Source organism: Gallinula chloropus (assembly GCF_964237585.1).
Source record: "Gallinula chloropus genome assembly, chromosome: 2".
NCBI classification, from domain to species: Eukaryota; Metazoa; Chordata; class Aves; order Gruiformes; family Rallidae; genus Gallinula; species Gallinula chloropus.
In genome coordinates this window covers 24,540,798-24,566,047 of record NC_140086.1, presented here as the reverse complement: position 1 = coordinate 24,566,047, position 25,250 = coordinate 24,540,798, and the positions used below count along the sequence as shown (strand labels likewise).

General features: G+C 44.1%; 1 protein-coding gene across 1 annotated transcript in view; it reads right to left on the bottom strand.

Annotated features, from left to right (window-relative positions):
* Positions 1-9,746: 9,746 nt before the first annotated feature.
* The window catches only part of NIPAL2 (NIPA like domain containing 2), a gene marked incomplete at both ends in the record, with an annotated part of 44,733 nt that continues 29,229 nt past the window's right edge, over positions 9,747-25,250 (bottom strand). The window contains 7 exons of the mRNA XM_084280262.1: positions 9,747-9,841; positions 10,167-10,261; positions 11,550-11,613; positions 13,337-13,425; positions 15,838-15,973; positions 20,133-20,229; positions 21,162-21,169. Of these exons, the coding sequence (XP_084136388.1) occupies positions 9,747-9,841; positions 10,167-10,261; positions 11,550-11,613; positions 13,337-13,425; positions 15,838-15,973; positions 20,133-20,229; positions 21,162-21,169 (584 nt within the window). The remainder of the gene's footprint in view (positions 9,842-10,166; positions 10,262-11,549; positions 11,614-13,336; positions 13,426-15,837; positions 15,974-20,132; positions 20,230-21,161; positions 21,170-25,250) is intronic.

Genomic DNA, 25,250 nt, shown 5'->3' with positions numbered 1-25,250 from the left:
TCTCATTCTTTGCGGTAAGAGCCCGTTTTGAGCCAAATTTCTACCACCTGAGCTGAAATTTTTCACAAGGTGTTTATTTCTAGGTGCCACTAATGGTTATTTATAATGTCAATTTAATGGTATGCTTTAACTTCTTCAGAGAAAAAGGCAGTGAAAGCTCTTTCTTAACAAAACAACAGCACTGAATTTATTTATTTTCTTTTTAATGTAGGAGTAAAGAGGAATCCTGTCCTGAGTGCCATATGAAGTGTGACCTCAGCACCCTGTGGACTGCAGCAGCAGGGTCATGGCTGGACAGAATTCCTCATATGCAGTAGCCCAGTTCTTCCAGTTCCTGAAGAAATAGCTAGTAGTCTCCAGTTCAGACTGGGAAAGGATTTCATAGAATCACAGAATGGTTTGGGTCGGAAGTGACCTCAAAACCCACCTAGTTCTCATGGCAGGGACACCCTCCACTAGCCTGGGTTGCCCAAATCCCCATCCAACCTGGCCTTGGACATCGCCAGGGAGGGGGCAGCTACAGCCTTTCTGGGCAGCCTGTTCCAGGGCCTCACCATCCTCACAGGGAAGAACTTCTTCCTAATATCTAACCCAAATCCACCCTCCTTCATCTTAAAGCTATGAACACTTGTCCTATCACTACCTGCCCTTGTTAACAGCCCCTCTCCAGCTTTCCTGTAGCCCCTTCAGGTACAGGAAGACCACTATAAGGTCTCCAAAAAGCCTTCTCTTCTCCAGGCTGAACAAGCCCAACTCTCTCAGCCTGTCTGAGTGGGAGAGGTGCTCCAGCCCCCTGATCATCTTTGTGACCCTCTTCTGGACTCACTGCAACAGTTCCATGTGTTTCTTGTACTGGGGATCCCAGATCTGGATGCAGTACTCCAGATGGGGTCTCACAACACCAAGGATAGAGTGGGAGAATCTCCTCCCTCGACCTGCTGGTTATGCTGCCTTTGATGCAGCCCAGGACATAGCTGGCTTTCTGGGCTGCAAGCGTACATTGCTAGCTCATGCAGGACCTTGCACTTGACCTTGCTGAACTTTCTTGGTTTGCACAGGTCCACCTCTCAAGCCTGTCAAGGTCCCTCTGGATGGTACCTCTGTGTTCCAGCGTGTCAACTGCACTACACAGCTTAGTGTTGTCGGCAAACGTTCTGAGGGTGCACTCGATCCCACTGTGTCCATGTCTTGAACAAAGATGTTAAACAAATTCAGACTTCCAAAATTCACATCAATGCTTTGACCACTAGGAGGTACCCCGGAGCAGTGCATACCCTGAACTCATGGAGGCCATGGAAAGCCATTTTTGTAAAATGCTGCATCTTTTGAAGCCATGCCCATGTTCTCAGCCCAGGACTGCAGGGCACCATCCCAGTGCAGCTGGTGGATGGGGTTCTGTGCGTGGTTTCTAATCTGCCTTGAGCAGTGATGGTGAGTTTAGTGGAGGCTTCACTTCATTGACAAGGAAGGCAACACAGGGATGCTCAGCACGCGCTGCGCAATGGCGTTGGCTTCAGTCCATTCAGCTGGCAGAGCTGTGGAGCATGATGGCAAGCAGCTGGGGGAAATGCCAACTTTCACTCAGCACAGCCTCTGCAAAAGGATGGTTTCTCTGTGCCATGAGTGTCTAGGTAAAGTGTCTGGGAAGTGCACGTCCGGGATTCTGTGTTCTGGAATTCATGTGTGCACTTGTTTGACATAAGTGGGATTCAAGAAGGGCTCAGCTCAGCTCAGTTAATAATCTGCAGCATCAGACCCTGAATCAAGAAGGAGGGGGCTGATGTTAAGATACTCCTTGGCAAAATTGCCCCAAGACTTCTCTGTCTTCTTTTCCTTCCTTTTCAAGGGTTCCCAAATGAAGACTTTGCTGACTGCAGCTGGAAAGCAAGGGAGCACAATAAACAGGAAAGTAAGAGTCTATTTATCTCTGGCGCAGCCTGCCTTTTTCTAGTCTGGATGGAAAAGAAGACGAAAGTCCGCGGAGCACTTGAGTGAACAACAAATGGCACAAGAACAAATGCAGCAAAAGGGAATGCCAAAGTTGTCATCCCCCGTCAGCGGTTTGGATGGGTTTCCTCCTCTGAGAAGCGCAGGGGAGGCTCGAGGCGGGACCTCGTGCAGGAAGCAGGTGTTTTGCTTTACCAAGAGCCATGCGTAATGGTCAGGGAGCTGCGCCGTGCGCCGGGCCAAGCTACAGCAGATGGGCTGTAGTTTGCTTTGCTCAAGGAAATTTTTCATGTTATGTGTGGAAAAGAGCAGTAACCCTTGTTTGTTATATGAGACCTTGAAGGACTTTGTTTGGAAAAAAGCCATTTTTGAGATTAAAAAAAGCCATTAAAAATGTGAGTCACTGTAATCACATTCAAAGTGCTCCAGCACGGCCTTTTATTTGAGAAGATTTCACTATTAAAAGCAGCTTTAAAAATTTTTTTCTTAATGAAGAATTCCACCACATATTACCTCAGGGTATTTGAGGTGGCATTACTGATCTGTTCATTTGAAATTACTGAGAAAAACCACCCAATCACCTCAAATTTGAACTGTTGACAGTGCAAGGGTACCACCAAAATAGCTGCGCCTGCTCTGTGGTGTAGCACAGGACCTCAGGCTGGAAATGCACCACAATGTTCTAACACAAATGCATTTCAAAACCTAGATCCTCAAAACCCAGATCCCCAAAAGGGCTATGGGACACACATTCCATGTGCAGGGAGAAGAAGAACCAGGGCTGGCATCCTGGAGGAACATTTTCACTGAGGGTGATGGAGCACTGGGACAGGCTGCTCAGAGAAGTTGTGGAGTCTCCTTCTCTGGAGACATTCAAAACCTGCCTTGATGTGTTCCTGTGTGATTTAGTCTGGGTGACCCTGCTCTGGTGGGGCGGGGGGTTGGAGTAGATGATCTTTTGAGGTCCCTTCCAACTCCTAACATTCTGTGATTCTGTGATCCCACTGCTCCTCTCAAATCAGGCACCTCAGTGAAGTTGCTCGCTGCCACTGCCAGGTGGCACCATGTCTGTGCTGGGCCAGAGGGTTTTGGGGTCTCCTGCTATGCTGAGCCACCCAAGGACTTCTGACCAGGGTCACCTACTCCTTGTACTGTCCCCAAACTCAGCAGAGTCAGAAGTCAAATTGTGGGAAATAAGAGAGGCTGCTGCATCTCTGGGCCTGCAAAACAGCCACAGTTAAATTACAGTGTCAAACCGGAAAGCATAGGAGTGTCCCAGGAGAGGTGGCAGGGCTGGTGCTTTGGGAAGAGGGGAAGCTGGCCACCCCATCATGGCATGCTGGGTCTGGTCCAGTTCTGTGCTACTTCTTCAGTGCTGGCAGGATCTGATTTTTACTCTGTATTTGGCCAATTGCAGACACTGGAAAAACAGAGAGAGAGCAGAAAACAACCAGAGAAAACAATCTGAGGCCTGACAGAAATGTCTGATGGTGAGAGACTTAAAAGGTCCGTCTGTTTGGCTTAGCGAAAAGCCCAAGTCATCTTACTGTATTTTACTAGAGGGACTTACTGAGTGCTTTAAATTACTGGCAAAAGACACATAGCTGCAAGCTAAATCCAGACAAGTTAAAATAGACATAAGGCACAGTTGGAAAGCAAACAATGACTCATGGCTAGTACAAATTACTAATGGCATTGGTGGATCCTCTACATTGACTAGTAGGAGAGGATGGGGTGCCGCCTTCTGTAGCTGGCCCAAAGGGTTTGCACAGAAGTGCTTGGAGGAGCTTGCCTGCCCATAGCTGTGCAGGAGGCTGGGCCAAGTGACATCAAGCTGCCTTCTCATATCAAACACCTGCTGATACTCACGCCACTGCATCGAATACTGCAGCACATCCACGCACCCAGTCAGTGCTGTCAGGATGTGCCTGTTAGATAACTGTTAAATATTGTCTGGAAAAAGTAAACAGATGGGTAACTGTGATGCTTAGTAATAGTAAATAATACTCCTCAGCTCCTTTCCCTTGTAAAACACAGAACAGCTGCTCTTGGAAAACCGAATAGAAGCTCCAGCACTTTGTTGTTGCACTTTTTTGCCATACAACATGTTACTAGCAGTAACCTTTGTGAAAGATAAGAGTTGCCTAATTAGCAGCCTCTATGCCAATATGAGCTTTCTCTCTTGCTTTTGGATGAGGGCATTAGAGAGCATTAGATGGCACAAAGCTCCAGGCCTGGTACACATGCTATTGGAATTCAAGAAAAACTTTCTTTCCCAAAAGGAGAGAAAAGTTCTGATCTTATGCTCATCCTGCTCTGGATTTATGCCCACCACCTATCAAGCAGAAGACAAATGACAGTGCTGTTCTTTCAACTAGTTTTAATGATTCAGGCAAAAGAGCTGGCAGCAGACTCCAAAGATTTCATCTAGGCAAGGCAGTACCTCTTCCAAGAGTAGATATCTCCAACTGGAGAGCTGGCAAGTGCATGTTTGTGCTGAAGGCTTAAATCAATCATTTCTATTTTCCCCAATGTGATCTAGTAGAGAACAGAAATTGGCTCCTTCATCTACGGCCACAGACCACTCTTCATATTTAAGGTATTAGTACCATGGGCTCCAGTGATACACCAACTTCACGTAAAACAGTCCATGTCACAACCATCTGTTTCATCATTCCTTTACAGTAGCTCTGCTTTGAAAACTTTCCACAAATGCTTAGTTGACAGTCAACAATGGGTTCAGGAGACCACTGCATATTAGTGGTCCCTTGGAGTCACGGAGCTCATGCAAAACTCTCCTGCCACCACAATACATTGATGTTGATTCTGCTGCTGAACACTGTCCCCTTGAACTGACACGGATTCCCCTGACACTGATGCCCAAGTCATCAGCAAGCAAAATGCCACTGCATATTTATAATCTTAAATGTATTTTCTCCTCAAAGGCTTGGACAAACTTTAGGAGCCCAACTGCAAAACTGGAATTTAGATTAACTAAGAAACCTCCTGAGCAGCCACCTCACTTTATTTAGGGTCTGTTGTGCCTGGAAGTTCCTCGTGTGCCCATATTTTGGCTTCTGTGGATACCAAAAATTGCCCTTGCTTACTCCATTGGGAGTCACAAAGGGAACATGGTCAAAAACTGTAGTTGTGTGCGACTTCCTTGTAGGACAGTGCCCTAAAAACACTTCCCAGGTCAAGGGAAATGCCCTGGCAATACTGTATCTTCTGATCAGAGTAAGCCTGTGGTGCATACCCACCACAGGGTCTAATTTCCACACAGGGAGGACCTGGCAAGAGCTCTGCATGTAAGGCAGTGCATGCCAAAGAGGCACAGACAGGATGTTCAAACAGCCCAGACCCCAGAGACTCAGACACAGGCTGAATGCCAGTTCAGCATGTTTCAAAACCACGTGTATATGCAGCCTGAGGGGTCAGATTGGCGGCGTGTGCTCCAAACAGATTTAACATGACAGGAGGACAAGGATCCTTTCTAGATGGTCATGACTGCTTAATACACAGCAAGGTACTTGCTGGCGCTGCCTCCTTGTATAACTGAATGGTTACTACAGCCAAGGTGCTTAGAAGGTGGCACTTCTCCCAGCTTCAAAGGGTTGAAACATGTCCCAGCTGCCAAGGGAATGTCTTACTTCCTCTCTACTTCTCTAGGCAGAGTGAAAAAGAGATTCTTCACTCCCAAATCAGTTAAAAAAAAGGCATCATCCAAACTAAAACCACATACAAACCCATAAAGAATCACTATTTATTCACTAATGTCCCTAACTCTACCCAGAACCCAGAGACATTTCAAACTCAGGATTTCTCAAACTCCTGAGAATCCAGTGTCTCGATCTTTTCCTCCTGATCTTTTTCTTCTGAAAGGGCCTCAGGTGGTAAATCTTCCAGTTTGGGCCTTCAATAATTATTATGGTAATTAGCCTCTCTCCCTTTGGGCTAATTGCTAACACAGTTCAGCTGATTTCTCCAAAGGGAATAAACAAACAAATTTAAACAAGAAAACAGCCAGGCCTCAGAGGACAGTAACTAAGGGCAAACCAAAGGACAGCTCGGTCTAATCATCTGCACCCCAGTGTTATCAGAGCCAACATTTTTCTCTGCAAGTAACCAGTGATCCTGCATAAAGCAGGTTGGAAGGGGAGTACATTTTGAGTTCAGGAGATTTTTGATCCCAGTCCTTCCAGTGCTCTTTATGCACCTTATAGGAAACAGCTGATGGAAAGGAAAATACCAGAACTTAGAGCAAGTTGTATGGGCAGCCACATGTCTGAGCTTCTAGCTGACCTTAGGACACTCCCGTGTCACAAGATGCCTGTCTTAGTCCCATATGGAGCCACCCAATGCTTAATAGGCACAGCTTGGTGAGTCTGGCTCACTTTTTTTTTTATCAGACATGTAAAGTGCTTCAAGAAGCTCATAACTGCTGCATTTGGGACACGGTGACAGATGAGTACCGAGGTTTGTAGGACTGAAGCTCCTCAGAAGGAGAGAACTAACGTAACACTTCCTCCCAAAGATGAGAGGTCTCACTGCCTCTCCTCCTTTTCACTTCCTTCCCACCTTGCTAGTCAGCCTGGCTGGCTCAGCATGGAGAGCTATCCCAGGAAGTAGACAAAAGCAGATGGTTTCTGTGGGATGGTGAGTGAGCTCAAGTGGCTCACAGAGAGCCCTGGGTCATGCAGGACATCCCAGCTGGGAAAAAGAGGGCGAGACTCTGGGCATCCAGCTTTTGGTGACCTCATGTTTTGTATGTAAGGGAACTGGTCACCTGAAATCAAAGGCGAGAGGCACAGCTTCAAGGGGCAGCAGCTCCTGTAATGTCTCAACCAGTTCCCTTACATGCAAAACATGAGGTCACCAAAAGCTGGGCTGTAGTGAGGAGCAGCCATTAAGCCTGCCAGGACCCTGCCATGGGCAAAAATGCAAGTCTAGTCCAAAATTAATTTGGGGTTTTTTTTGCCAGCTGAAAATGCTTGGTAAAAGCATCCTGATATTTTATGGAAAAAATTAAATGGCCTCATTCTACTCCAGAGCTCCCATTTCCAGGCCCATGGCCAGTTAATACTTCATCTCTCACCGCAACATGACCAGCAGTGGAACGAGCCCTAAATGAGTCCTGCTGGTTCTGGTCTGTCAAAGATCCAAGCAGGAGCCTGGGGGACCACGTGAACCGCCGCCTGCCTACCCCGCCTTCTGTGGTTTGATTTCCTCAGATCCCATGGACGATCTGTTGAAGGAACATTCAGTCTGCAGGTGCAAGTTTCGCAGCTTATATCTGGCCCACATTTTTGATATCAGGAAAAACATCACAAGAAAATAACTCATTATTAAAGAGAAGGGCTCCAGGGGCTTTTTTGTGTTCCAGTGAAAAGGCTTTTCTTTTTGCAGGCATTTCACAGAATCACAGAATTGTAGGGGTTGGAAGGGACCTCAAGAGATCATCGAGTCCAACCCCCTGCCGTGTTTGCAGCCCAAGTATCGCGAGCAGACTCTGAATAGAAACTGAGTCTTGAAACGACTCGTGTCCCTTTCTTGGCAGAGCAGTAATGAATTCTCATCACTGAGTTTTTCCAATTGTGTAATACATAGATTAGTACATGCTCATACATGCTCACGTCTCAAAAATCACGTGAAATCACAGATTTTAGTCATGCATAATTCCTGCCATTGTTTTGCTCCAGAAATTAACTTCAATTACATTCAAGTTTACAGAAAACACTTTAATCCTTGTAATTCTTTTATAAATCTATAGGAAGAAAAGAAGAAATACAGTAGTTTAAAACATAATAAATTTTGCCACAGATTTTTACATTTGATTTCCTGCTTTAAATGGAAAATCCTATACCTGGTAACCCTAATTATCCAGCCCTCCTGAATCATGGAAACAGCATTTGGAAAGATGCCCAAGGCTAATCATTTAAGAAAGAAACAAACCCAAATCCTTTCACCCATTTTGTTTCCCAGGTCACAGACTGAAAAACTGGAGGCCTCCCATTTCCATCTTTAGCACACACTCTCACTCAAGATTTAGAAAGTGGCTTAAATTTGACTTGCAAAACAAAGATACAGGCATGCCGTTATTCCCTGGAGAAAGCATACAAAAAGAATGTGCTTTTTTTCATTATTATTTTAAGCTTTAGAAACTTGAACTCATGCTGTAAGAGGGGGAAGGAAAGGCCACGGCCAGGCAGCTGGTACAAGTGAGGTGCAGACACAGTCTTGTCCTGTGCCAGCTGGAAAAGATCCACATTGGAAAATGACTTCACAACCCCCTGCCTCACGCCCTGGCTCTCAAGACATTGCCACATAGGAAGAACTGCTGCTCTGTGTGCACTTTGTAGGGTTTGAAATTAAACTGTCTTGTGGATCTTCAGCTCTATCTATTTTAAAAATGATTTTTTTGGGGGGGGGAGGGGGAGAAGAAATCTCATTTCCTCATATCCCACTGAAACAAAATGCACAGTCTCTTGCCTTTATCCATTAGTGCAGATTAACTGAAACCTAAAAGAAAGATCCTGTCCAAGATGCAAATGCATTTTCAAGAGCACTGCCACTTGTTTCTGCAGAGGAGGGGTACGACCCCCGCTGTGCCAGCTGAGGTAGCTCAGCGGTACCAGGCAGGGGTAAGTGGACCCATGATACATGCCCAGAAGTTTTCTTACAGGGAGGATGGGACTGAGGGGCACCGAGACCTCCCAGACCCGAACACAGAGCCTGCAATGCCACGGTTCCCATCACTGCTGGCTCTTCTAATCAGTGTGGAGATACTACCATTTAATTGTAATTAAGAAAGAATTGTACTGTTATTGCAACTCTTTGTGACCCTGTTTTTACAGCCTTTCCTCATCCACGATTACCAGCGATTTATGAAGGAGTCAGGTGTTGTCCTACTTTTCTTTTTCAAGAGTGTTTTTCCCTGACACATCAAGTCAGGGAGCCTGGTTACCCCATTCCCTCTGGAGAACTTTGTACTTTCTTCACTAAAACACTGTGTTCCTGGAAAGAGAGGCTAAACTTCAGGCTAGACCATACCTAACAGTACAGCCCAGCCCAGTGCACAGAAGACTCCTGGGAGGATGGAAAATGCCAAGTGTGGTTCCCTAGCTCTGCCATGGATGGGCACCTCAAATGTGTGTGTGTGTGTGTGTGTGTGTGTCCGCATGCGTGCGCACACCTAGGTTTATGGGAAATGCTCTCTTCTTTCCCCTTCCTCATACCAGTTGTTTCCTTGGAACATAAAGATAATTAATCTGATGGCAGAAGATAATCAGGATTTTCCCTCTAGACATAAAATACTTTGTGCATATTTGTGTATGCTGTATATATGCCCTTCCTGAACGGGAAGGGTCAGATTTAAAAAGGTATTGTGCATATAGCAGAATACTTTGAAGTCACTTTCAAAAATAATCTTCATTTCCCACCTTTGTCTTTAAGCATCTGCATGGATTTGAGGGGGTTCAGAGGGGAATTTTTATAATCCTGCTCTGTGCCTATTTGCATTTCAAGGCAATTAAGACTCTAAAAATATCCCCAAGAGGCATCGATACTAGGAGAATGTTCCGTTTCATTAATGGTTATTTAGTTTTCCTTAAGGCTTCCTTTATCTTCAGAACACATTTGGGACAGTTTGGGGATAAATTCAGTAGGATTAAATAATACTGTGACTCATCAACACAGAGGAGTTCAACATATACTTGAATGTGTCCAACAAAAAGTTGCTGCTGATCCTTGTTCCAGTGGCATTCCTCCTGTTAACTGGCACGTAAGGTGCTTTCTTCCCTTCATCTCTGAGCTTTCACCGAGTCGTCTTCATTATTCAAAGTGCCATAGCATGAACTGTGAGAATCTGGTTGTATTTTGCCTGTCAATTTTTGTCCTAAGGAAATGGTGTGAGAGAAGGGAAAAACAACAGCTCTGTGAAGAATTTTAACAAAACAAATCCCCCACCAATCCATCATTTAAACATTCTTTGCTCCAGTAATCATTGTTTTCATTTGACTGGTTGTAGCAATAGCTTGGAAAAACTCTGAAAAATTCTTTGAAAAATCTGTTGGGAACAGGAATAGAAATTAAGGGAACAGTATATTTATTAAATATGACTAGAGCACATTTGTGACTCAACTCTCCTAGGTCATCCCATTATCTGGTATCTCATTTTTAAACAGAGAGACAGGAAAAAAAAAAAAAAAAGCCCTACTTACCAGGAATATGTCCATAGTCAATGAAATGAATTTGTAAGTGCTCCTCTTTTTTATTTCTTGCAATTACAAATACACCAAGGTAAGAGAGGAGACACCTGCAAAACAACAGTGGCATAGTAGCATTAGGAACGGTTCACTGCATCTGAGATGAGAGTTTCTTTCCACGTTTCTTTTTCGAGGACTTCCAAACCTAAACTGCTCAGCTTATAAAGGAACTTTTCTTCCTGGCTGCTCTATGAATTCATCCTGGGCTCCCTTTCAGTCTAGTTTTTGCCTCCTGAAGCTTTCTTACCAGTTCCAAAGGCTCCGCAGGCAAAATTACACTTTCAGCAACATATACCTAATCAAACGCCTGTGTGTGTGAGACCACAACATTTGAATCCCCGAACAAATCTTCGCAGAGCATCTCAGCTAGCATTCTAGTGTTTGCAATGTCATTAGCAACTCAGGCTAGCTGCAGACAATCAACATCTCTTGTTGTTTTTCTCATTTGACTGTGTGTCTCAGGGGCAAGCTGCAAGCCAGGAGCAATGAGGAACTGCTACGCTTGGATAAATCTTCTATCCACTCTGTGTTGGACACACAGCTGCTAACTCCTGCCAGCCAAATACATGGGTTGAATTTGCTTGTCTCCATTTTCTGTCACTTTTCCTGCAGTCAGACAAGATAGTGGTTGTGTGCACCTACACCAGTCCAGCTGCAGAAGACAAAGACGTCTGTAGCAATCAGACCCAGTTATTTCACAGCACTCTGGCAAGACACCTCCAGCAATTCTGGGAGACACTTTTAACCATCTCACACCTATTATTGGGTAACTGTCACTTGTCCCCGGAATTGTTACTGCCTGGAAGCCAGCAGAAGGCTTCCGCTCTTGCAACACCTAGGCCTTTCTTCAAACATTTATTGCTAGCAGGTTCTTATCATGCTCTGAACTTTCCTGCAGGTGTCCCGTGTCTTCCTCAATGCAGGAAGATGAGGGTTACCCACACCCAGTGACAGCAAAGACCAGTCGTACACGTAAGTGGAAGGTAACATGGGAGAAGACTTCTCACAGTTGTAAAAGCACCCCCTATAACATGATCTTTGGTGGAGAGCAGGGATTTCTCCTTCCCGCTGGAGGAACACATGCTGCTGGCTTTTCATTCCATCGTGAGATTAGTAGTTCATAAGTGCCTCACATTTTTACATATTTGGATCCAAAACCAGGCCTCCCAACTCCCAAAGCACAGACATCAATCTTTCCTTTAATGTTTTTTTATCCTACTATAATGGCTATTCCATAATACTTTAACAACAAGACGGGTTTCTTCTTACTGAGAAAAGAAAGGATTCCGCCAGGCAGTGCCGGTGCTGTTAGTGCAGATTTTAGGCCGATACACTTACCCGAACAGAAACATGAACACGCTCAGCAAAGCTGCTCTTCGGAATTCCTGATAAAATATGACCCCTGGAATGTGACAGAAACAAGAATTGCAGATCTTGACTGGCTTCCAAGTGATATGAATTACAGCTGGGAGGGTCAGGAGCCGTGTCATGCTCAAAGGGAGAAAAAAAATCCCAAATAACATATTAATACACATTGGGACGGGTCCACTGTATGCCCATATTCCATTATCAGGGCTTTCTCAAGATACTGCATAGGACTGGAGAAGATTTAGTCAATCAGCTTGGAGCATGTGCTGTGTTAGTCACTGCACAGATGCAGGCATTTTTTGCATTGTCAGCTACAGTTTTTATGCCGGTCATGCTCAAGGTCTTATTCACAAGCAGAGTTGTACCAATATAGCTAACAGGTTCTTCATGGATTTAGTTAAGCCACTCCAGCAGGCCATGTGGACATTTTAACTCAAATTGGGAACAGGTTTTCGATAACTAGCTGTGTCCCTGATGTTTACACCAAGTTAAGGGCTCCAGCAGCCAAGTTTGCCAAAATTTTTCTGGCTGAAGGGATCACTAGCTCTTTCTGGTCACCTCTCTTCCAGGAATTAACACCTCTACAGTGGAGGTGACAGAACCAGATGTGTATCTGGATCTCAGCTGCCCCAATTCACAGCCCACTATATTAGCTTTAAACCACTGATGAGCATAGTTTTGCCTAGAAACGCCAGAGTATGAACCAGCACAGCTGATGCGTGCCTGTAGCTTCAAAGGCCGTAACACAGGATGGGGCAATCATAAGATGAGGTATCTTCTATGAGCACCCCAGCAAGATTCAGCAGAGCTTGTTCTTCTAAGCCCTACACTGGTTTAACTAACCTGGTGCAAATGGATGCGTATCCAAGCTCAAAGCTATTAAGCCATTCCTGAATAGGTACTTGATCTTTTAAGAAGGCATAAGGCCAAATTCCCCATATGGTCACAAGAACACAAACCCCTCTTGGCACAAGTCTCCTCTCAGTCACAAAGTGTAGGTCTCTAACACAGGTGCTGAGGCAATCTGCGCATGAAGCTAACTCCCCTTCTCATTAATGGCAGCTCTGCATGAGAAACTCCTGCACAGCAATGACAGGAAAGCCCCCGGTGTGTGTTAAAATGAGTCATAAATGTTCTAACAACCCGATCATTTTGGCTCGTTGCTGATACAGCATCTCAGTTGTCCTCCCTGTTCACGTTCGTACGCTGTGCACCGTTTCCAAGATTTGCAGTCCCTCTTTAACAACACTGAGTTCAAAGTTCTCACCCAGAATAAAATGTTAAATGCTTAAAAGGTCTTTGGAGTCATTTTATTTCCTTCACTTAACCTAGAATTCCACCTTCTGAAACTGAATATACACTAACTACTAGGAAACACAGCTGGTTGTCATTTGAGTAGTTTGCCAGGCTGTTAAAATTACTCTACCAGTTCGGATATGGAGAGGCTGGTGTGCACATGGTAAATGCATTTACTGGATGTCAAGATGAGGCTAGGATAAACATTACTTCTAGTAAGCCAGCAAGGCACAGTAAACTGTACGTACCAGTTCTGGAAATGCTAGAATTTGATTGTTTGTATTTTGCTTCAAAAGTTCTGAACGTATTAATTTTTCAGAACTCAAACATTTGCCACTTAAGAAAAACTTCTTTTTGTGAAGACAAACATGACTGGCCTGTGTTCCTGTTCCCAGGCAGTAATTCTTGAAAATCTGATGTTAAGAAAATCACTCTGTAGAGACAGAAGGTCAGAAACAAACCTGAAATGATGGCACTGGTGGTGAAGAACACAAAATTAGTGGGCACAACTGCTGTTGCTTCGTATAGATGTGCTGCTTGATTCAAGAACCTGGAAGACAAGTGTTACCACCTCATGCCTATGGGAGTTTCACTGCTCTTTAAGTCAGGTTAAGCCACTTAATCTTAGTTTAACAATAAGTGTGACCATTTCTTACCACAATAGCAAGTAGCCCTGAACAGATGCTTACTTGTATTGAATTTACCTTCTTGCTTTGACTCTGCAGAGTACAAACAGGCGAAAGCAAGAAAAGTTGGCGTGGATTTTTCTGGCCATAGGCTGTCATTGGAGAGTCCTTTGAAGCAGTGTTGGAAAGATTTTGTCTGCCACAGATAAGGAAGGAATGCTAGGGTATTAGTGCTTATGGTCTGCAGTGGTTCTTGGAAGCAGTGCTGCCTGCCAGCAGCCAGGGACAAGTTGCTGTAATTTAAACAGGTTGTGTAAGGGTGTATTTCCAGCACGGACACGCACACGCGAGTCCTTGTAGGAACTGTTTAACTTTGCTGAAGCCCACGTTGCTGCTACTGCGCAATCCAACTTGGCTAAAACACGGATTTGTGTGTTTATCCATGCAGTCATTCACCAGACACACTTTGTCCTGCGGGGAAAATCCTGGAAGGTGGCTCCAAGCCTGTGCTCCATGGGTTGGGGACTCTCTGCTGTGCTCCTCAGAAAGGCAACACAAACCCTCAAACCTTTAGCAGAATGATGAGCAAGGAAGTGCAGGGCCACAGGAGTGGACACTGCACACAAGCCTGCAGGACTGTGACACTGCAGGACTGCGGAGCAGCCTGCACAGTCTCCATCAGCAGGTGAAAAAGGCAAAGCAATTATCCCACTTGTACGGAGACCAGAGCAACCAACATGTACCCATAAGGTGATGCATCATGAGTGTGAACTCTCAGATGCACCAGCAGATATTCTGTTACGTGAATGGTGTGCTTCAGACTGAAAGAGAAAAAAATCAGGAGGCTGCAGTTTGTATTCAAAACCTATAAAAGAACCACACTTAAATGTTTCACTGGTATGGTATATGTGCACAGTAAAAATCCAAGCTTGGTTCTGTTTTAGCCATTAAAGTAATTGCATGGTTATTTTAGCAACTGTTGAACAGTCTCCATGGTGCTTTAAAAATAAAGAAATCCTACATATCCACAGGATAGTCAGGATTTTGAACTCATTGAAAACACCTCATTATTTTCTCCCATTTGCAACAAACTTGGTCACAGGACCTAAAACAGTGATACTAAGGCCCAGCACTGAATCCAGGAGGACATGAGAGCACAGGCTGTTCTGAGCTCACACATGACAGTCAAATAAAATGAGAGGAAACAAATAAAATGAAAAAATTAGACTGACAGTACTGTCTCAATTAGAAAACATGTCCAACAGAAAAGAGAGACACAGTGTGTCTTTGGGAATTAAATGGGCAGATTTCATTTCTGTTTTAATTTTGACCCAGCAAATGAAAGAAAGAAAAAACTGGCAAGAAGGAGAGGTTATTTTAGCAGCTTCCTATTTACCAAGCTTTTATTTCCTATTTTAAACGCCCTGAGCTGTTCCCACAATGAAGACAAGGAGGGTGTAAATCACTCTATAATCTGTTACAGGGGAGTTCCTGAGTCAGCCGTGGAGAGTCACTGCCTAATAACGCATGGACTTTCTGATTCCACATGGGAATGGTATGTTCTGCCACGAGAAAGCTGGGTTGGCTCTTCTACCGGAAAATAATCATGCGAGTAAACACTCAGGCTCGCACTGGAGCACTCTAGATGAGATTACTGAACGATGCTATCAGCACCTGAAGCGAAGGGACCGGCATAAAGGGAAGGGTCTCTCTATTAACTGCGAGCTGTATTTTACTGTGCTGCCACCCCCAGCAATCTGTGAATGCAGTGTAACACTTAACAGGCCAGGGGCCACCAGGGAAAGCTCTGGGGTCCCCTGCACGCTAGAAGTTAACTATTTCCTAAAAAGGTCCAGACATACAGGGCAGCAAAACACAGAATGCAGATTGAACAGAGGCAGGGAGAATGTCAAAGTAAACTCTCTCCTTCGATCTAACGTAAGCTAGGGAAAAGAGATGTACACCAAGGGTTAAGTGTGGCCACTTGATTATTCAGCAATGAAGGTTGCTAAAAGAAGCCAAGAAAATTTAGAGAAATGTGAATTTCATTTCATGAGTTCAAAATGTGTGCCCAAACTAGCACTAAATGCGGGAAGACCTTATATAAGGTAATAATGAGATGAAGTAGCATCTGTATAAATAACCAGTTATAAGCTGAGAAATAAAGCCTAAATAAACAATATAATCAAGTTTAGGTAAATAATGCATCTGTCAAGGGTCTGACAGAAACTTGTTACCTTTAAGTGCAATTTGGACCTGGAGTCACTATCATTTACTGAACAAAACTGACAGGAAAATGGGTACAAAGGTTAGGAAATAAGTAGAAATTCACTTACTTGACTTGGAAAGCACAAGAAGTTACCATTAAAACAATCATGATATAGAAAACAGGATAAGTTAACTGCATTTTCCCCTTTGCAGAGAGTGTTATCATGCTGGCCACAGCCTTCACAGCAATGACAGTCAGTGACGCTGAAAGGGAAAGCGAAAGATTAGCAGGGCAGGATTCACAGCAGACCTCAGAGCGAAGCATGACAAGGTGCCAGGTCAGAGCCACAGGTCTGATCACCTAAAAAGACACTGAGGTAGGATTCAGACACCTAAAATCAATTGTGTGACTTTTATAAATGCTCGCTATGCTACTGTCTGAACTCAGAGTGGCCTTAAAAGCAAAACAAAAAGCACACACAGAGTTAAGTTCTTGTAGCATTGAGGTCTGCAACCCTACATCTACCAAAAGTTTCCCCATTTCCACCCAATTAGGAGAGGTTAGAGTCTGATCAAGTCTTGTAAGGTAGATCTTGTGCATGTGTGTATGTGTAAGAAAAGCTGAGCTAGAGCAAAGAACTGGATCCACATCTCACTGCTGAGCACATGTCCTAAACACCGGACTACTAGTTGGAGGTAGTACAGCAGTGTCTCTGTCTTCCAGACATACTTTATTTAGCACCAGCTGCTAATTTGGAGCCCATGTTGCATTATTCAGGAGAGGTCTGAGAGGTTTGGTTATCTGTTCAAAGCTGCTGGGACACCTCCTAATAGCAGCCCACACATGACTCCAGCAGCCTAAAATAACTCCCTGCCCTCAGGATTTCTTTGCTGAGACAGGAGCTGGTCAATGCTGGACAAAGTTGACTTTGGGGCCGCATCACGAAGCACCTAACTCTCCCCACAGGTTACGTACGGAGAGCAGACAACCAACACAAGGGTCTGCATTTTGTTTCAGGCTTTTAGGACCATTTACCGGATTTAGCCCACAAAACAGAATAGTGTGTTTTCAGCACATTTAGTCATTGTCATTTCATCACCATAAACAAATCCCAGACAGTAGGCAATACACCTCTTTTGGAAAAGAAGATGACATTTCAGTGAAGAGTTAGTTTAGATTTCCTTTTGGAGCCCGCTCTTGGTTTGCTGAAGCTAACCCAAATAGGCTGTGATTGCTTCAAATAAAACGTAACAAATCCAAAAGAAACTAAAAATGGGAAGAAGAGTCAGTGTGCAGAGATGACCTTGGAAGAAAACTAATTAATTGTCAGAAGCACCGTGCCCCAGCTGGGACCCAGTTGCAGCCTCTTCCAGAGCTGAGGAGTGTTGGATTTTGGTGATCTGATTCATCTCCCTGTAACTGCAAAATTCAGATTGCCAAGGAGAGCTGCACTGTCCAATATGTAAGGGCCAAAGGCTGGGAGAAAAGGTGGGGGACAAAGAATGGATTCAGGTCCGTGGGTCTGATTGCAAGTATTTTTCTTATAGGAAATCCAAAAGTTCAGGGGGAGTATAAAAGTTGCATGCATCTTGTGATATTCCTGTTCCCCCTCGTGAAATTTACTCTTTTCATGACAACCTTCCACCAAGTACTTCCCTTCCTGCTCTGTAACTGAATTAGGTGGAGTGGTTAAACAAACCCAGCAGCAGAAGTGAGCAGAGGAGGTAAAATCTCAGCCTGCAGTGGAGCTAATAGTATGATAAAAAGTCAAAAAATACACTCAAGCCCCAACACACAGCCTACACAAAAACTGACATTTCCACCCTAAATGGGGGAGTTGTTATTTTAAAAGAAAAAACACTAGCAGGTAACAATCACTAGTTTGAAGTGTGCAGTATAGATTACTGAAAAATCATTTCTGATGAAACGGCAGTTTCTGTCCCTTACAATTTTAGCAAACCAAAAAGCAAGCATAAGGGCTTTTTTTTTGTTTGCTTTGGGTTTTTGGCTGTTGCAGGTTTTCTCTGAAGTGTGGAATGATCTTTTAATTAAAGCAGCCATGGAATACGTTTCAAAATCTAGGAAATGGTTTTCCTATCTCTGATAGAATGACACCCTCCCTCCCCCCAAGGCTAGTGTGACAAATGATGTCACTTTCCAGCTGTTATACAGCAGGAAACTCAGAAATCCCACTTTAATCTGAACTATTTCCCCCTAAACTTATGATAACTGCCAGTATATACATGAGGTAAGATAATTCTCATCAAATGAACTTCCAGAGTTATACTGAGCAAAACATTTGCTGATTTTACGATCACCTCTGTATTTTCTTCATAATGAAAGTAGCTCCCACATCCAGAGAAACATAAAGGCTGCCATCTCTCTAAAGAAACCTTTCTACATTTCATTTACATCTCTACGAACCATCCAACAGGAATACATCTGAGCAGACATGAGAAGAGGTAGAAATCCCTTTCCACAAGCTGCTACTGAGACTCCAAGCCTTGTCTACCCCTTCTGCAGCCAGGGCTCTCCAAGGGCGATGCACGTGTCAGACAGCTGAGAGCAAAGCTGCTGGGCCCTCTCTCAGCTCCTTGTCGCTTTGCTCAGCAGAAAGGTCAGAGAGCAAGCAGAAGGCTCCAAGTGTAGCTTTGTGGGGACTGCCAGGCACCAGGACGGCTGCAGGAACCAGAGCCAGCCACAGTTCTGTGTTTCCTGCTTGAGGGAAATAGTGTTTCAAAAGTTCCCATGAACCAGGATTTGTTTGTTTGTGCCTTTTTTAATAGAGCAGAAATAATGACACATTTTTCCTGAAGCTGCACATGCTCACCAAAACCTCAGCAGCCACCAGCTGAAATTGTTATTTTTGGTTGACTGCAGCCTGACCGCCAAACCGCAGTCAGTGCCTGGGCGGGGGGGGGGCTGCAGCCCTGGTGCTGTTCAGCAGCTCTGTGCATCCCTTTGGCACTGGTGGGATCAGGGCTATGCAGCCCAATGTCCCAAGGCTCTCAGAGCCGTGTGATGACCTCGCTTGGGGCAGCCATTATGGTGGGTCAGCCCAGACGTGCAGCATTCAAGCACAGAAGCCCAACTGGGGATCTTCAGGCTTCCATTTATATGGCAAGGAGGCTGAACTTGCTCATTGCTCAGGAGCACACAGTGCTTCACTCTCCTCACAGCAGGGGTGGAAGCCTCAGAGCAGCTCTGCTGAAGATTCCAGGATCCGTGCTAGGACCTGAGGGGTGGCTGGACTCACACTTTACTCCTCCAAGCCAAGAGAAGTCATACAGTTAGACCTAAGGCTTTCAAGGTTACTCCATCTCTGCCTCATGCAAAGAGAATGGAAATCCTTCAAGGCTTCTGCAGAGGTGTAGTTCCTAATGTTCCTAGTGCTGAGACACTTAAATGGGAAGACAGTCCCCAGAAACCAGGCAGGGATCTGGAGGAAAGTAGTTAGTAAATGTCTGAGAGTTTTTCACATTCAGTGAAATCCAAATCCCATAACTGGCAAACTTTAGTGAAATTCTGTTTCATCAACAGACTCATGGCCAGCTCTGTTAGAAATGTGCTTTATATAGGTCTTTGCAGATTGATACATGCACCCACTGAACTTGGTGAAATTTTAATCATTGTCTTCAATGGCACAGTTCAAGAACCTTTTACTTCAAAGAAAGAAATATGGTGCCCCATCAGGATTTCATGGTGAAGCAACAAGACAAGGACAGGAGAAGACACAGGCTGGTGATAAATTCTTAATCTATGCCTGCAAACAGTGGGCTTTTAGAGATAGCCTCCTGACAGTTTCCAAAACTGGTTCAAGTTTAACTTCATTGAAAGTCTCTTGATAAAATGACCTTCCTTGTGTCTCTGGGTATTTACTGTGGCAATGTTAATCAGGAGGCAAACTTCAGTGGCCCACCGAGTTCTTGGAACACTTCTGGAAAGATGCAGAGTTCAAAATGTTGCATATGCAAACAGGCATAGACAATTCAAAGGAAAGTTCCCGTACAGTCACAAAGTATCACTGCAGTTGCTTTACAGAGCTTTTACAAGGTCTTAAGCTTCTTTGTTTTAAAGAACTGATTTTCATAGCTAGCCTGCTCTCCAAGACAAAGTTTCAAACAGCTTTCCCAGGATCTAAAGCTAAAGTGTTATTAAAAAAATTCCTTCAGATTACCATTGCATATTAATTTCAGGAAATCTGCAGAAAGAAATAGTCCCAGCAATAAGCATAGAAATTACCTTTCATAATCAGCTTCTCGCTTCAAAAAGAGACCACTGTAAAAATCATGTGAAGTGTTTCAGTGATTCTCCTTCAGCACACTGCTTTGAAGTGTCCCTAATCTAAATTAGCTGGGGAGACCCAGAGACAAGGAATTATCACATAACACAGGAACATTAGAGTGAATGATACATTCTTACCCAGTAGTGCTACCATCGTTAACAAAACCACAATGTGCTTCACGCCCTTTGTTTTGTAAAAATAGAGGAGAATGCAGAATATTATAATTTCTAAGATCTGAAAATAAAAGGAAAGAAAGTTAGAGCTGTAAAACCATGTAACAAATGTTTCATTCAAAGTATTTGAGATGTCATGTTCATTTTCTCTGCCCTACACTTCAAAGGAGAATTACTTTATTAAGCATCCCCTGCTAAAAACTAACCTTATTACCAGCTGACTGAGCTATAAAACAATTGTTGGCACTTATCTTTCCTATTGTGGCAAAAGTTAAACTTTGAGCATTTCTTATTTCTTTAGTTTTTCTTTTTCTACTTCTAGCTATATTTTGTCACCTGTAGCATGGAGTTGACTTTTTTAATATGACAGCAAAGATACCCATCCTTATTGGTAATAATTCTTGCAGAAACTGTTTACAATTCCTATGGAACAAAGCACCAGCCTGGAGGAACAGCAGTCTCTCCTCCTAGCTGTGGTGTTCCTAGTGGCCCTCTTTGTGACATGGGAGCTTATTTTTGCTACCCTCTTTGCCCCTCTCCCTGTCAAAAAAAGTTCTCAAACTTTCTGCCCTATATTGTAAGGAGGAAAACATTTATTTCAGGTAGTGGTTCTCAAATCACAGGTACCTGTCAGGTACTTACCTTGAACAGCTCAATGACACACTAGCAGACCACACTGCAGGACATCTGCAGCTGTTGAAGCAGCTTTAACTACCCTGTGCACTGTCCAAACTTGCTCCTTCAATAATGCCCGACATCTAAATGATGGTTAAATTTACTGACTTGCTGTTAAAGCATCTCTTTGCAGATTCCTTTAGTAACTTGCCTTTTGCCATCTCAAAAGTGTGGACATTCTCCCTTTTACCCATGTTGCCCAAATACCCCTCTATGCTGAAAGAAAACAGCAATTGCAACAGCCAAAATGCTTTTGTGAAGCCCAGAGGACTCATGAAAACAGGGATGACGCTGAGAGGCGCTCAGAAGCCTACTGACCTTAGAGACTGCACGGAGAAAGAGAAGTTCATTTGCACATGTTGGAAAGTAATCAAAAGGGGTAAATAAGACAGAAAATGAGATTGTCATCATTAATGAATCTGGGCATTGTAATTTTTTACCAACAGAACAAGTAATAGGAAAACCTCATGTCTGTCTCCTTGGTTTAGTCACCAATGTACTATTTTATGTTTTATAATACCACTCTGCTCTTAAACCAAGAGCTGCCATAAGGCAGCATTAAACTCAAAAAGACCGTGGTGGTGTGCTGATGGCATCTCCCAGGAAGGGACCCAGCAGTTCCTAGTGGTGGTTATACAATGTACCAGAGCCAGTTTTATTTTGGAGAGTGACTGCAGGAGTAAAGCTGTCATCAGCTACATTCAGTTACTGAAATTCTCTACCACACTCACGCCTCCCCCAGGTTAGTAGTGTTTGAAAATACAAACAGAACATAATTATGCTTTACTTTGTTTATTTACCTCACACTGATCCTTTGCTCCCGAAGACAACTGAGAGACAATTGCACCTCAGAACATTGCAAAAACAAATCTGGATTTTATACACATTTCTTTTGAAAATGTCAAATATTTATCATAAAATAAAAAAAAATAAAAAAAAGGAAACTGGGGTGGGTTTTTGTAATGTGTGGTGAATATAAGAAACCATTTTGCTGTTGGTTAAAAAGAAAGAAGAATTCCTGGACTAATCCTTGTTTAATAAGCTCTGTAATCTCTTATGGAGTGCTGGTCTTATCTCCCTCCAGTGCAACTTCCCCCCACCAGGTTTGTGCCCAGCCATGCCCCCAAATGGTAGGTAAGAGGCCTTTGTCTCAATCACACAGTAAGTAACTTGGTCAGCCTCACCTTCCCAGCTTTATTCAACAGTGTAACACTGGGTATGACTAAATCAGGAACCAAGGCAGAAGTCATGTTAAGATCTGCAGACATGTGAGCTCATTTTGGCCTCCCTGTGGGAAACTACGGCAGGATTTTAGGGAACTTGAGAGGAGAAGTAAAGGTAGCAGCTTCACTCTTCATGCCACTGGCAAATGCATCTTGGGGCCAGAGGGGAATATCACATTATCAGCCTGCAGCTACAACAGCCTCCAAAATAGCTTCAGTCGCTATTCTGACAGCGAACAATTGCTAACACAATGGAAGAAAGCTGTGCTAAGTAAATATTCCCCACATTGAAAGGTACCCAGGCTAAGAAAGGAGTTTTGGAGATGTCCCACTTAATCCTCTCCCATAACATGACAGTTCAGGGCTGGCACACAGGATGGTGTGACTGGGATGGGGCCATGGCATCAAGTGACACAGTACTGTGAGATCTGTTTACCCCCCAGCGCAAGCTCAAGCACCCACCACCTCTCCCAGACCCTTGGACTCTTTGCCACCCAGTGTGAAGAAACCCATGAGACAGCCCTGATGTAGGCAGTCAGTGGCATCTCAGGTATTGACTCATTTTATAGCCCCTAGGCAATTTTAAACACAGTGACAACAGAGGGAAGAACCATCACCCGCCCTGTCACTTAGATTTCAAACTATGCAAGAACAACCATCTAAAACCAAGCCCAGGGACAGACTCTGGTTCAAACCACTCTGTCACACAAACTCTGGTGTTCCACTCCCTCTTCCCTCACAGCCTGACCTTCAGAATGGCAGGTAGTTTCAAGGACCACTAACCTTGACTGAGACAAATCAGTTTTGCTGGCTCTGTCCATCAGCCCTCATCCTATCACCAGCCCTCCTCTTGCTAAAGCTACCACAAAGCTCCACTGGGATCTCCTCCTCTTTAAAAGCAAACAAACCCACCAAGCAGACTCACCTCTGAAAGGTAACCGCCAAGCTAAACCAGGAAAGGGACAAAAAAGGAGTCCCTGATGGCAGCTCTGGAAGGGACACACAGGACTGCATGCTTGGATACTTCTGCCTCCTGGAGAAGCCCCAAGAGCAGCAGCAGTGTAGAGCCAGAGATGGCAGTCCTGTGGCTGAACCTGAGGGGAAAAGCTGATGTTTGCTTTTCAGGGCTGTTCTTTAAGATTACTCAGCAATGTTAAGTCTCACACACTATACGTGAAATTCAAGCAACTAGTTCTCACCTTGTGCTGCCCAACAGCCAAACTGTTCTTCCATGGTTCTCTGCCACTTGGTGACCCACCAACACATCACCTTTAACCACAAGATAAGGGAGGAGCCATCACACTGAGTCACACTGCAAGCAGAGTGCATGGCTCCTACCAGGACCTCATGCAGACAGGGACCCACCTGGGACTGCACCAGGTGTTGCCTATGATTGTCTCCTGAGAACTACCCAAAATAGTGCTCACCCTCACAGTTGATAACTACAGTAGTGTTGATACAAAGTCCAGGAATAAGAAGTGAGTAGATTATATCAGCTTCACATACTCTGTTTAGAGGAAGTGAAGGAACTCGACCTGCTTACAATCATTTTTGCTATTATAACTAATCTCTCCTGAAGTCTCCTCAAGCCTACATCTCATCAACATTTTTTTTATAATCATGATGTTTTCCATGTTTCTAAGCATTACCAGAAGGCATCAGAACAAAACACCACATTGTCTGCCTCAACTATTTTTCCAGGATGTACAGCAAAATAGGGGCCAATGAAGCAGGAAGGTCTTCTAGGCACTTTGAAGGAAAAGCAGAAATGCTTTGAACCTGATTTTACAGAGATTAAACATTAACAACCCAATACTCGCTCTGCTTCTGTTTAGGGAAACCTAAGAGCTTCATTTATAATTGATGTCTTCTGTAGTGACTCAAAGTGTACATAAGCAAAAGGGAAAAAAAACAAGCTAGGAGAGTCGTTCTTGCTCAGATGTGATTATGCTACTGCAAAGTCTCAGAAGGTGACTCAAAGTTGTCTCATGTGGGAGCTAGAGGCTATTTCTGCAGAACTCCTCTGATGCCAGTGGAGGGCCACATGGGGATGGTTTATCACCCACACAGAACATTTTGTACCATCAGGGCTTTGTATTTCTCAGCAGACCACACTTTGGGGATGCTTTTAGAAAGGCTGTTGGACCACATTATGCTGTTGTACTGTCTCCTTGCTCTGTATTTATACTGGAATCCCTGCAACTTCTGCTGCGCTTTTTTGTATCTCAGCAGCCAACCTGTGTTAGGCATTGTACAATTATGAAGAGATAGTTCCCTGCCCAAAGAGAATGTTTACTGCAAGGTTTGCTTGAGCTTCCAGCAGCGTACCAGTATAACCAAGCTGATATCTCAGTATCTCTTGTGAACCCCTCCACCCCTCCCTTTTCTTTGGACAAAGCAAGCTCAAAACAGATGAAGCTAGGGACCAGAAGGAACAAATAAAGCTTGATATATGGTTCAGTCAACTAGATTTGTAGTGTATGTGCTCTATCCTTCCCTGAAACTTATGCTGTATATGTAGAATTGGATGCTGGCTGAGGCAGGGAAAAAAGAGAAGAGGGGAAAGTCCACAGGTTACCTACTACCTCTTCATAATGTCTCCTATGAAGAATACAGCACAGTCTTCCTAGGCACACAACTGTTTTCTTATTAACTTTTCTTATTAACTTTTCTTGAAACAGAGTCAAAAACCAAAGTCCACACAAGAAAGCCCTTTTCCAGCAACCTCTTGGTTTTAAAAAAATGTGAACAGCATATGACACAGAAATTACTGGTGTTACTGGGTGTGGATGGGGAGTTTTCTCTCTCCACCACCTCTACACAAATGGGTGTGTTTAAAATCGGTGCCTAAAATGCCAGGCTGTTTTAGTATCTCAAAGTGGAACTGCACATCGATATTCAGTAGGAGAGAGGGTCCTCCACTGAGCATCAAAGCCCTTGTTCTGAATCCTCTCTTAATGAAGTCCCTCTCCCTCTGCTGGTCACAGGGATTGCTGAAGCTCTTGCTGAAGCTGAAGCTACCCCTACTGAGTACCCCAAAGCGCTTGGGCATTGCCTTCAAAAGCCTCTCCAGTGCCTAACTGAAAGTGCATGTTGTGATTCATGCAGCATGATCATGATTTTTTCCCACTGAATTATATCACCATCTTTCAGGAGCTTTTAAAATGTCCAAAAGATGAGCAAG